Source organism: Sprattus sprattus (genome assembly GCF_963457725.1).
Source record: "Sprattus sprattus genome assembly, chromosome: 16".
NCBI classification, from domain to species: domain Eukaryota; kingdom Metazoa; phylum Chordata; class Actinopteri; order Clupeiformes; family Clupeidae; genus Sprattus; species Sprattus sprattus.
The window spans coordinates 15,691,811-15,704,310 of record NC_137914.1 but is presented as its reverse complement, the minus strand read 5'-3'; the positions used below and the strand labels follow the sequence as shown (position 1 = coordinate 15,704,310).

The window sequence follows — 12,500 nt, the reverse complement described above, 5'->3', positions numbered from 1 at the left end:
TCTCCTCACACGAGGAGTTCCGTCCCCCGGGTTTGGACAGGGGTACACCATACCCCCCCTCCAGACGAGTCCGGCTAGCGCTCAGGTACTGGTCAAACTCGTGGCGGTCCACCTCGCCCCAGAACTCCGAGGAGGCCCCCATCTGGTCCCCAGAGTCCAGGCCAGCTTGAGGGGGAGCAGCAGGAGCAGACCCTGCCGCAGGTGCCTCAGGAGGTGGGGAGAGCTGGCCCAGGGGAGAGGGGAAGGCAGCCTGGGGGGCGTTGCCGTATAGCTGACTGTAGTATCCGGCCGAGGAGGTGGTGCTGAGGGGGCCTTTGGTGGGTTCAGACAGGCCCATGGAGGCCTGGGAGTAGTGGGAGTGAATGTGGGTCAGCGAGTGAGGGTTCGTGGGCTCCTGAGGCATGCACTTGTCCTGAACTGGGCGGCAGGCCAAGGGAGACTTCTGGCTGAGGTGGGGATGGGGGTGGGAGTGGGAGTGGGAGAGAGGGTGCACGTGGCTCAGGCCGTGGGGGTTGTTGCTGTTGCTGTGGTGGTGGTGGTTGGGATGGTTTGTGTTGGAGTGGTGGGGGCCGTGCTGGCCCTGGGAGTGGTGGTGTGGGTGCGGATGGTGGTAGTTGACCCAGGGGGCCAGCGCCCCGTCCTCCTGCATGTGCGGTGGGAAAAAGATGCTCACGTCGCCTGCGCCCTCCTCCAGCACGTCCAGAGGGGACATCTCAGGCGTGGGCAGCCCGTAGCACTCCTGCTCCGGAGGAGGCTCCCTGAAGCCCAGCAGGTGGTGGTGGTGGTGGTGGGGGTGGGCATGGCCGTAGCCATCGTTGCCCCCCACCATACCCTGTCCCAGACCGTGGAGCAGCAGGCTGGGCTCCACTCGCTTCATCTTCTTGGCCTGCTTCTTGCGGCGCGGCCGGTACTTGTAGTTAGGGTGGTCCTGCATGTGCTGCAGACGCAGGCGCTCGGCCTCCTCCACGAACGGACGCTTATCCAGCGTGCTCAGAGCCTTCCACGATTGGCCTGCAGCACAAAACAACAGCACAGCCATTAGCACCGGCAGACACACTCAGTACAGGCACACACACACACACACACACACACACACACACACACACACACGCGCGCACACACACATACACACACACACACACACACACACACACACACACACACACACACACACACACACACACACACACAAACACACACACACACACACAAACACACACACACACGCACTCTCTCTCTTTTCTGCAGTATTTTAAAATCTTGTTTGCTTGTTTGTTAATTGTCCTTCGTTGCATTTACAGGCAGCTGTGAAAAGATGAATCCTGAGCCTAAAGGAAGCTTTAGTGGGAAGTAGGGAATGGAGGTTTATTTAACATTAACAGATGATACTCAAACTGCATCCCTTTGGGTTTTCACAGAGGTTATTAAAGAGAGTTATTTATTGTCTAGAAGCAGCCTTTGGAGTAATAAATATATTTCATAAAACATATCTTTCCAGCTGTTTTTTTTTTTTTACATTTCTGGGTCTGTTGGAATTAATAGTATATAAACAATTGTTACACAATTACGTAATTATTTTTAACTTACAAATATTTATTTTCATTACTACTTTATTACTACTTATTTATTTCTGTCTAACTAATTGTATTACTATACACATTTTCATTTATAGTATTTAAAGGGAAGAAATATGAAGGGATACAAAAGTTACTTTTCCTTTTATTTAATTTTATTCAATTCTATTTTATACTTCATATATATATTTAGATGACAAAATTGCCTGTTGAGCAAAGCTAAACTCTAAAGTAAAGTAAAGTCTTAAGAAGGGAGTGTGGGACTCTTCACAAACAACAGTTGGCGGTGAGCGCTAACAGGCCTCCCACACCACACATCTTAAATGAGTTCTGACAGCGCAGACAGCAGCATAATGTAAGCTCACAGCAGACAAACCAGGTCACCAGCACCATGAAAAACAAGTGGTGGCTGCTGGCCTGTGACAAGCCCCCCGGCTGCCATGGGGGGTTGCCCCGGGCTCCCAGGGGCCGCTGCTGGCTGCCCCCAACCCCAATCCATCCCCCCCCCCCCCCCCCCCCAACACACACACACATACACACACTCACAGACACACTTAGCTGCTCCACTCACCCAGCATCTTGCTGAGCACGGCATTGTGCAGGTCCGGGTTCTGGAGGGCCAGCCGCTTGCGCTCGTCCTTTGCCCACACCATGAAGGCGTTCATGGGCCGGCGGATACGGGATTCTCCCCCCCCTGCTGCTGTGGCCTTGCCCTCGCCTGAGCCCAAGGAGTTTGGCCCGCCGGGTCGCGTCGAGTCCGGGCTGCCAGTCCTGCCCTCGGCTGCTCCTGCTGCTGCCCCCGTTGACCCCGCGCCCCCCGGCAGGGGCCCCAGCTCGGTGGTCAAGCTGCGGTCGTAGCCCGGCCCGCGGTCAGTGCCAGGGCTGTGGGCTGCCACCCATGAGTGCTCGGCCCGGTGCGGCTGGGAAGTGGCCTCTCGACAGTAACTAGACTCCGATATATTCATTCCAGCAAGAGCGGAACCTCTCGGGGAGCGCGTGAAGTGTCCTCAAAGGAGACTAAGTGTGCTGCTGTCTCTTTCTGCGCTTGAAAGTTCTTACGTGTCTAAATCTAAAGTGAGGCACTTCAGAAGAGAACCACGTCATAAGACAAAAGCCACGCAAACAAAACCCTCCGCAAAATCAATTATGATGACAGGAGAGAGAGAGAAAGAGAGAAGGAGAGAGAGAGAGAAAGTGAGAGAAAATGATATAAATCAAAACGAAAACCCCTGAGTTTTTCAAGGATTTCAAAAAGGGGGGAAAAAAAGAAGAAACCAATAGCCACAACAAACAAACAAGTAGCTGGAAAGGTTTGAAGTTTAAATCCCAGAATGGCTGCCCTGTGATTTCAGTATCGGACGTCCCGGCTGGTGTGTGCCTCCTCGTCCAGGAGTTTGAAAGTTGTGGTGCGGTTTGATAAAGCCATGGTGTAAATATATACGAGGGCTAAGCCAATCAGGAGGGCCGCAGGCTCCGGGCGGGAGGGGCAGCCTGGAGTTCTGCACCCCTCCCTTTCCACCCAGCCACCCCCTGCCTCCCCTCCCCTCCACTCCCAGCCTGTCTGACAGAGAGATGTAATCTGAGAGGGCCATTGTTTCAGGCCAGAGCGGAGCTGCACCCTGCGTGCGCACACACACACACACAGACAAACACACACACACACACACACACACACACACACACACACACACACACACACACACACACACACACTCACACACACACACACACACACACACATGCACACTTATGCACACACACACACACACACACGCACTCACAGGGATTCTCAGACGCAAACCCAGAACTAGCACACAGAAGGATTTGAACACAAACAAACATGCAGACATGAACTCGTTCACACACACACACACACACACACACACACACACACACACACACACACACACACTGAAAACACACACACACACAACACACATATAGAGTAGAAATCATATACAAACATGCATTCTCACACAATGAGCTTATATATGAACATTATCAGGCAGCCATCACATGCACACATTCAAGTCCATATATTCACACAAACAGACACACAGAGAGACAGGAACACACACACAGGACAGGACTCCCAAAGCCACACCGAGTGACTCTCAAACCCACGTCCCCCTGTGCTGGTCAGAGGGCTGCTGAGGTTTGTGGTGAGGGCAAACCACAGGCAGAGCCCAGTTCATTAGCCTCAGCCAATCGTGATGAGGAGGGCGAAAAAAGACTCATCAGATGAGGGAGAGAGGCTGGCATAGAAGAGCACTGAGTCAAGAAATGACCTATGCTTACACACATAGAAGGCTACACACACACACACACACACACACACACACACACACACACACACACACACACACACACACACACACACACACACACACACTCACCATAGACACACAGGACAAACTATTTTTTCCTTTGCTTTTTCTAAAAGATTTGCTTCCACGCATAAATATGTATTTTTTTTAGAAAAGGCTTCAGCAGCCTCATAGAAATATATATATTTTTTTGCCTTACAACTGTGATAGATCTCACAATCAAAAATAGATTTTCTTCTCTTCATTGCCACTGAGGACATGGAGGATCACTAAGATTAAAGCTTCATTGAGAATGGAAGGCGATTGGAGAAAGTTGGGGCCGTGTCATCATTGTTTTCATAAAGCTCTGCTTTCGCCTGTCCACACGGCAATGTAAGGGCTGCTTCTTCTCCACTCTCCACACTGGAACCCATAAATATCTTCACCCATCTTCATAAATACATCTTCAGGCTCCGAAAATGCTGCTGTCTTTGTGTCCAAGGGCAAAATGCAACAAATGTTTAATTTTTTTCTGCTTTCGCAAAAACTCCATTTGTACTGTTGTTGTGTAGATAGAAACAGACAAACTGTCTGTGCACACTTGGTACATTGGCTGTGTAGAAGACTAGACCCAGGCAGAGCTGGCCATGAGGAGAGATTGCAGTTCCAGTGTAGGGAAAGAGAGAGGCCAGGAGAGGAAGAGATGCACTTCCTCATGCAGAGTAACAAACACAACTCTATTAGAAATAGAAAAGATACATTCAGAATATTTGCAGGCAAGCAACAATGTCTTGCCGGTGTATCTTTATTAGATTGGGCAGTGGACACAATGCTGGCATCACAGTATGTTTACCATCCACACTTTCTGGACAACTGATTCCTTTTTTTTCCCTCAACTTTTTTTCCTCACTAGTCACTAGTCTAGTGATTTTTCTGCATAATATTGCTGTATTCACGTAGCAATATAACACATTTTGAATCATAACAAACTGAACAGAGAGTAAGACTGAGAGAAAGACAGTGAGTGACAGAAAGAGTAAAAACAGATGCAGATAGAGAGTGAGATTAAAAAAAAACAGCAGCATCTTCAAAAATGACACCCTCTCACATGCCATATAACAAACCCCAAAATATCCCACAGCCCACTCTCCCTGACAAGGGTCAACCAGCATCCAGCTGCCAAGGGGCCAGCCAAATGATACGCCATCAGTCCTACCAAAAATCACCCTAAATTACCCAGCGCCGCAAACTCGCCTAGCCAGCGTGTGCTCCATGTGAATCCCGTAATTCAGGAGCCATCCATCATGGAGACATCAGGCCACAGGTCCCCTCTCCCCGTCTCCCTGTCTCCCTAGGCCCAGGCCTGCACAGTACAAAACGCCGGCAGGACACGGCATGACTCAGCCTGGTTCCACTTCCTAGCATTTACTCATGCCGCTTCTCGAGTAAGAGTAAGAACAATGTGTGTGTGTGTGTGTGTGTGTGTTTGAGTGTGTATGTGTGCGTCTTTGTGTGTTTATGTGTTACTGTCACTCAAATGTGTTTGTGTGTGTGTGTCTGTGTGTGTCTGTAAGAGAGAGAGAGAGAGAGAGAGAGAGAGGGAGTAGAGAGGAGAGAAAGAGGGAACACCGGCAGGTGGCTATTAGTCAGACAAGGCAGGCCACCCTGCGATGGCAAAGTTCATGTCAGGGGTCGAGGAGAGGAGACAATCAGGGAGCCCCACTGCGGAAGTCATCAGTGCCATTCCCTCCGTGCTAATGAGAGCGTCCAGCACCAAAACATTTAACCTGAGCAAGCATGAAGGGCCACTGAAGAGGACGCTCCACATTACAAACCATCAGTCCTGCTTTCCCCCCAGTCAACAGGCCAACAAACACCTCGTGTGCTTTGAAATTAAGAGCACCACACACTTAAAACAGCAAGATTGCACCACTTCTCAAAGACTCCAGAGCCTCCAGACTCCAGCAGACAGTCATTTAAAAAAAAAAAACATGCCTAAAAAAATACAAACAGATGAGGACTTTGGAGCAGCTGTTGGATCTTAATTGAGTCAGTGACATTGCACATCTGTCTGCTGGGTGAGTGTGACAGGGTGAGTACAGTCAGTCAAAGGGAGCCTCATGGAGCAGCGATTGGGGACACAGTGGAGCACGGAGAGGGCCGTGCTGAGAACATTCCTGCCAAGCTCGACACAGAAGGAATGAGAACGGCGGACGCTATGCTTCTCATTGATCGGCGCGACATTTTTTGTTTTACTGCAAACCAGTCTGGATGAAACTGACTCTTATGCGTGCTATTTAAAAAAATGGAAACCCAGCTGCCAGCCTTCTTGGGAAAATATCAGGTGTGGGTCCCCCGATGCCTGTCTGAAAATGTGATAATTACAAATACTACGTGTGAGCGTGTCTGCATTTTTTTTGCCATGGAGCCACTTGAGTCAAACCTCAGACTCCCATCGTTCCCTGCCCCCTAAAAGTATGTGCTGGAAATGACTGCTATTTCAGATATGTTTAATTGGTGGTGAGGCAGGCGACGCAGTCCCGATGCTGTAGCATCCATACAGACCCAGAGACACACTACCACACACAGCCCTGACCTCAAACAGGCAAAGGACTGTAGCATCTATGGGGTGGGTCTTCTCTTCACGCACCAGAGGCATCTTGGGTTGAAAGTATGGGGAGGGGGGGGTCATTTTCTCTGGAATCTGATGACCCCCGCGTTTCCTGGAGATTGAGTTTAATTTCCAGCGTCGAGCAATGGGCTTTGCTGACAGGTCTCCGGCCAAGCAGAGGAGAGAGAGAGAGAGAGAGAGAGAAGAGGGTTGCAACACCGCTGAGCCCATTCGCGACGCCAAAACCACAAATTGGCACTTTACCTTCCACACTCCCAACCTATGCAATCCATCTAATCCCAGGCTCCTGTTCAAGGCAATGAGCTGCTCTTTCGACACTAAATCAATATTTCTGCTCTCAAAAATATATAAAATCAAATCTGCTCTGAGGTGTCATTGGATATCTTCAACCGTGGAGGATTTGGAGAAGAGTCTGAAAGAGGGAGTGTGGAGTGAAGGAGTGTGACAGAAAGCTAGGGAAGGAGGGGGGGGGGGGTTGTTTATTTTGTGTTATATGTCGTTGTTTTGGTAAATCTGGTTTGTGTAGCGCTTGTCTCTGGGCAAATGAGGGGCTGAAGGAATTATTTCCCCCAAAAGATTTTATTATTTTGATGGGATGTTTTTATCCTCCACAGGAAGTTGGAAAATCAAAAGAGGAAAGCAATGTTCACAGGGCAAGGCTGAAGTTACCAGAAGCTTTGCCCTTGGTGGTGTGAGTGTGTGTGTGTGTGTGTGTGTGTGTGTGTTTTGCATTTCATCTGTGATCCCAAGTGTGTACGTGGGCCTGCACTCCTGTCACAGGGCTGGGCTGCTGGGTTTCTGTGTTTGTGTTTTGTCTTCATCTTTATTCCTTTGTTAGTGTGTGTGTTTGCATGTGTGTGTGTGTGTGTGTGTGTGTGTGTGCCTGTTTGTGTTTGTGTCTGTGTGTCTGTGTCTGTCTGTCTGTGTGTGTGTGTGTGTGTGTGTGTGTGTGTGTGTGTGTGTGTGTGTGTATGCGTGTGTTTTCTTGGGTGTGCATCATGTCTTGCCTTGTGTAAGCGTGTGTATATGTTGGGTCTGTGGGGTTGGGGGAGGCAAAGAACACACACACACACACACACACACACACACACACACACACACACACACCGGTCCACAGTGTTAATTTACTGGAACGGGAAGCAGCGGATGGGGTGAGGCTTTGGGGGGTTGTGTGTGCATGTATGGGTGTGTGTATATGTGTGAGTGTGTGTGGTTGGGTGGTTGGATGTTCGAGGCGGTGAGCCCTGTCGTCGCGCGCTACGCTGGGTTATTCAGGGGCTCGGCCGAGCGCTCAGCTGAGAAGAAAGTTGGAAATGTGACAAAGGTCTTCGCCTGGCTGTCTGCGGCCTGTTCCCCTCACTCCCTCACAGATTCTCACAGTTTCTCTAACGACCCTCCTCCTCCACCTCCTCCTCCCCCTCCTCCCACTCACCCCCTCCACCTCCACCCCCCGCCAGGCCCCCCTCTCCTCTCTACTTCAGAACAGAACAGGAAGGCAGGGATGTTCCTGCTGGCTGCCGTGGCTGGAGCAGATAAGATCGTCAGGAGTGGGATAGACAGAGCGAGGGATAGAGAGAGCGAGGGATAGAGAGCGAGGGGGATAGAGAGAGAGAGAGAGAGAGGGATAGAGAAAGACAGAAAGTTCACAGCTCAGAGTAGCAGCCACACAGAATTAGAGAAAGGTCATGTCAAAGAAGGAGCACACAGAGAGAAAAAGGAAAGAGAGTGAAAGAGAGAGAAAGAGTGAGAGAGAGAGAGAGAGAGAGAGAGAGAGAGAGAGAGAGAGAGAGAGAGTTCACTGAAGATACCAGCAGCCACACAGAATAAGAAAAAGGCCATGTCAAAGAAAGAGCAAATGTGAAGAGAGAGAGGGGAGGGGAGCAGATTTTTCATCTCATGTCTCCACAGTCCACATCACTGCACTGCCACATGCTAAATGAGCCTAGCATATTAACACACTGGCAGCTAGCCACGCTCCCATAAATCTGTTTGCACAGGCAGTGTGAGGATGGTAAAATGACCAGCATTTGGGGTTGAGGGGTGTTGGAATGGTGGTGCTGAAGTAGGAGGCAGGTCTGTAGGTGGAAAGCTGTGGAATGCAGAGAGAGAAAGTGGGAGAGAATGTGTGAGTGAGTGTGTGAGGAAGGGAGTGAGAGAGAGAAAGAGAGAAGGAAAGAGAGGACCTCCTATGGCCCCCTGTGCCAGGCATGGCGTCGGGGCAGAGCTGGCCTCCAGCCCGGCGAGAGAAGCAGCGCCCCCCCTTTTGACTGCTGTCTGCCTCTCTCTGTGTCAATCTGTGTGTGTGTGTGTGTGTGAGAGAGAGAGAGAGAGAGACAGAGAGCGAGAAAGAGAGAGGTAGAGAGAGAGAGAGAAAGAGAGAGAGAGAGAGACAGGGCACCACACCTACACCACAGCGGAAATTTGGCCGCGGCTCCAGACTGAGAGGCTGGAGGAGGAGGACTTCACCACGCTCTCTCATCTCCTTGCTTTTATTATAATTTATATGAGACGGGAAACACACAGACACACACACACACACAACCACACACACACACATTTCTGCTCATGTACTCATGCAGTCCAAATCATTACATTTCTCCAAATGCACATATACCCATGTATTGTCGAGTCACATATTGTCATTTCCTCACACATTTATACACCGAGTTAACGACTCGCTTAGGTAAGCACTTTCACTGCAAGTGAGACGCACCCTGCGGTGTTCAGTGCCTAGTGTGAGGCAGTATGTGCATTCGGTAGGATGTTTGGCCACTGTGCTTTATGAGTGTTTGTGTACATTGTGTAGGTGCTCCTCATGCATGCGCGTGTGTGTGTGTGTTTGTGTGTGTTTGTATGGGAGAGGTCACGTTCACACACGCTGCTATTTTCGACCGCTTGAAAGAGGAAAGTGTGGTGATGGATGGGGCTCACCGTGTTTGGGAATCCCCCCATCTCACAAAGCGAACACACACACACACACACACACACACCGACAAATACACACAAACACACACACACAAACAAACACGTGTCTTTGCCACTGAAATGTCTGGTACAATATACCACTGGACTAGGTCATTGTTTCAGATATTACACTCTCACAGCCTCGTAAAATATGTTACACACAGCGCTATATTTATGCATTAGCAGGTCATGATTCCACTTATAAATTCAGTTCCTTACTGAACACTGTGAGGTCACAATGGTTGCCTGTTTTTAACTCTCACCCACATATGGACTATGAAGTCACAAAAACCAGTATGTGTGTAATTTGATTTTTTAAATCAAATAAAAAACAAACTCCAGTGTAAGAGATGATTTAAAAAAAAACATCCAGGAAATGTAATTGGAATGTATTGTTGAGGTGCTGATGAGGCACCTTGGTGTCAGCTCTGGGTCTGACCCCTGTCCGTCCGAACCCACTCAGCAGAAAGAACCACGTGGCAGCTCTTGCAGCCCCCATCACAAGGGGCAATGTCAGAGAGACGGTCTGTCGGCAGGAAGTCTAAAATGGAGAGATGTCCCTGAGCTGGCACTTTATAAAAAGAACGACAAAAAATATGAGGCATGGAGAAAGAGAGAGAGAGAGCGAGAGAGGGAGAGGGAGAGAGAGGGAGAGAGAGGTTACCGAAGGGCTGCAGCCGGCCGAGGTGCCGTGGAGAGGCGTGGTGGAGAACGGAGCGGAGCGGGTCACTTTCCCAGGGTACACCTCTTCTATCTCGCCTCTGCAGACTCCCCAGCATTCCTCTCTTACCTTCCTCCTCTGATCTGAGGGGTCATATTTTGATAGGGACTTGGACACAGACGGAGGAAGCCGCCAGCTATTTATTTTAAAAAGGGCTTCTTTTTTTGGAAGAAGGACCCAGAGAGAGAGAGAGAGACAAAGAGAGAGAGGGAGAGAGAGAGAAAGATGAGGGGGTGAGGGGGGAGGAGGAGTGTGTTCAAAGACATCTCGGGGAGATAAACAAATGCTCCTCCGGGGTCATTAGCTCCCTTGTCCCTGCTAAGAATAGCCCCGGGAGCTGACAGTGCAGATGTGGTCGGCTGATGTCCGGATGCCCCAGAGAGTTGCTCACGCTGGATATATCATCCTGACAGAAATTAAACGTCTGCGCGGCTCGGAGACGCTCCGGACGGCATGAGCTCAAGCCGCATAGGGCGGGATGCGACGCAAAGGGTTAGGCCGTGTGAACCAGACACATGGACGGAGGGCACGTGGGTTCAGATTCACGCCCAGAGCTCTAATGTGTGACGCAGCACGAGCCAATGCCTTCATTAGAGACATTTTAGTTACATACAACATGGATGTGATTTCTTCTTCCGAAAAAGATTTTATTGAAGGTGCCGTCAAAGCCCTAGCTAATATTATAATGATCAGTCCACAGTCCACGTGTGGGCCTCATTATCCTACTTTCATACACGTCTGTTAGGTAATGCCGTGGAGGACAACAATGCCCCGATTTGTAGACGTAAGCCCAGCCTGGCACGGGATCTGATGGGTCACCCAGATAAGTGTGTACAGATAGAGGGGGGGTGATGCCATATTTCACTTATTCCCCCACTAGCCAACAAAAGGAATCGGCTCTATTTAGTCTGCCACTTTCCTCTCCCTCTTGCTTTTCTCTGCGTTTGTAAACTCCAACATTTTTCTGCCTCATATACATTTCCGGAACCAATCTCTCCCTGCCATCAAAAAACCCACTCCGAACACAAAAACGAAATTTGCAGCCCTGGACAAAAAAAAAGAAAAGAAACAAAAACACTGGGCTTGTTTAATGCAGTGAGAAGAGCTGGTGTGCAGATAAACCCGGCTGCTTTTGTCGTCGTTTTGTGGGAATATAAATCAGATGTGGTGATTCCCGAGGCCAGCCTCAGTGGTCAATGCTATCAGCGGCGGACACACTCAGACTTGGCTCGACTTCACCCGCGATAGCCAATCGGGTCAGGACGGCGGTCCGAAAGGGACGTGGATCGGACCGTGTATCTTCATCTGGGCCTCGCCTGGGGTGGGCATGACCTCAAGGTCACGGAGCGTTCCGAGTCCCCGGGTGGGAATATCGACGTGGGTGTATGTGCACCCTGGTGTGTGTGTGTGTGTGTGTGTGTCTGTTGTGACCTTATTGTTGTGCTTGAGCACTTTTGTTTGGGTTTACTGGGACTTTTTTTTAGACTGTTTTTCAGTTGTATTTCACATGCTGTATATCTGAATGCAGACCCCCACATCTCCAGCCTTTCTCCCTGCCCTTCACCTGCATAACCCCTGAACCTTGACCCCTGAACTCTTCGACTCCCCACTCTCCTCTCCTCTGTCTCTCCTCGTCTCGGCCTCTCTGCTGTTTGTTTTTCAAAATCGCAGAAGGGAGAGGTTTTGATTTAAGCCTACAGCCTTAATCATATTATGCAGAGAAGTGCGACTTAGTAAGAGAGTGCTACTACCAGATAATCACCAGTCAGCCACTGTGGTGTCTGTGCTGTAATTGTGAATCCCCCAAAATGAGAAAGCAGAGTTCGACGCTCGAGAGCTGCAGCCTTATTCGCTCGGTGAGGTGGCCATCCGAGGAAGGGGTGAGTCTCCAGTATTTCGTTTGCCACAAAACGAGGGAAACTATTCTGTGGTCGGCACAGCTATTTGGAAAATGTTAAATACGTGAGGGAGGGGATTTCGTACTGAAGTCTGCTTGTGTGTGTGTGTGTGTGTTTGTATGAAAGACACAAAGAAAGAGAAGCAGAGGGAGATGGCAGAAAGCAAGAGAGAGAGAAAGAAAGGGAAAGGGAAAGTGAGAGACTGTGAGAGGGGTTTTTGTGTGACATATATGTTATGTATGAACCATATGGTATATATAGTCTGGATGCCCGTGTGTGTGATCTGAATATGGATGTGTGCTTGCAAGTAATGCAACTATAGAAATGCCTGTGCATTTTAATGTGTAACATGATAGATTGCACAGGCCCAGCACATATGTGCCAGATATTGGTTTGAGAGTTTGT

At 49.6% G+C, this 12,500-nt stretch overlaps 1 protein-coding gene across 1 annotated transcript in view; it reads right to left on the bottom strand.

The window, feature by feature from the left end:
- Nucleotides 1–2,951, bottom strand: part of sox18 (SRY-box transcription factor 18) — a 4,116-nt gene extending 1,165 nt beyond the window's left edge. The window contains exons 1-2 of the mRNA XM_080854314.1: nt 2,146–2,951; nt 1–1,011 (exon numbers count right to left, since the gene is read on the bottom strand). The exon at nt 1–1,011 is cut by the window's left edge and continues 1,165 nt beyond it. Coding sequence (XP_080710440.1) covers nt 1–1,011; nt 2,146–2,539 — 1,405 coding nt within the window. The 5' untranslated portion in view covers nt 2,540–2,951. The remainder of the gene's footprint in view (nt 1,012–2,145) is intronic.
- Between the last annotated feature and the right edge of the window lie 9,549 nt (nt 2,952–12,500).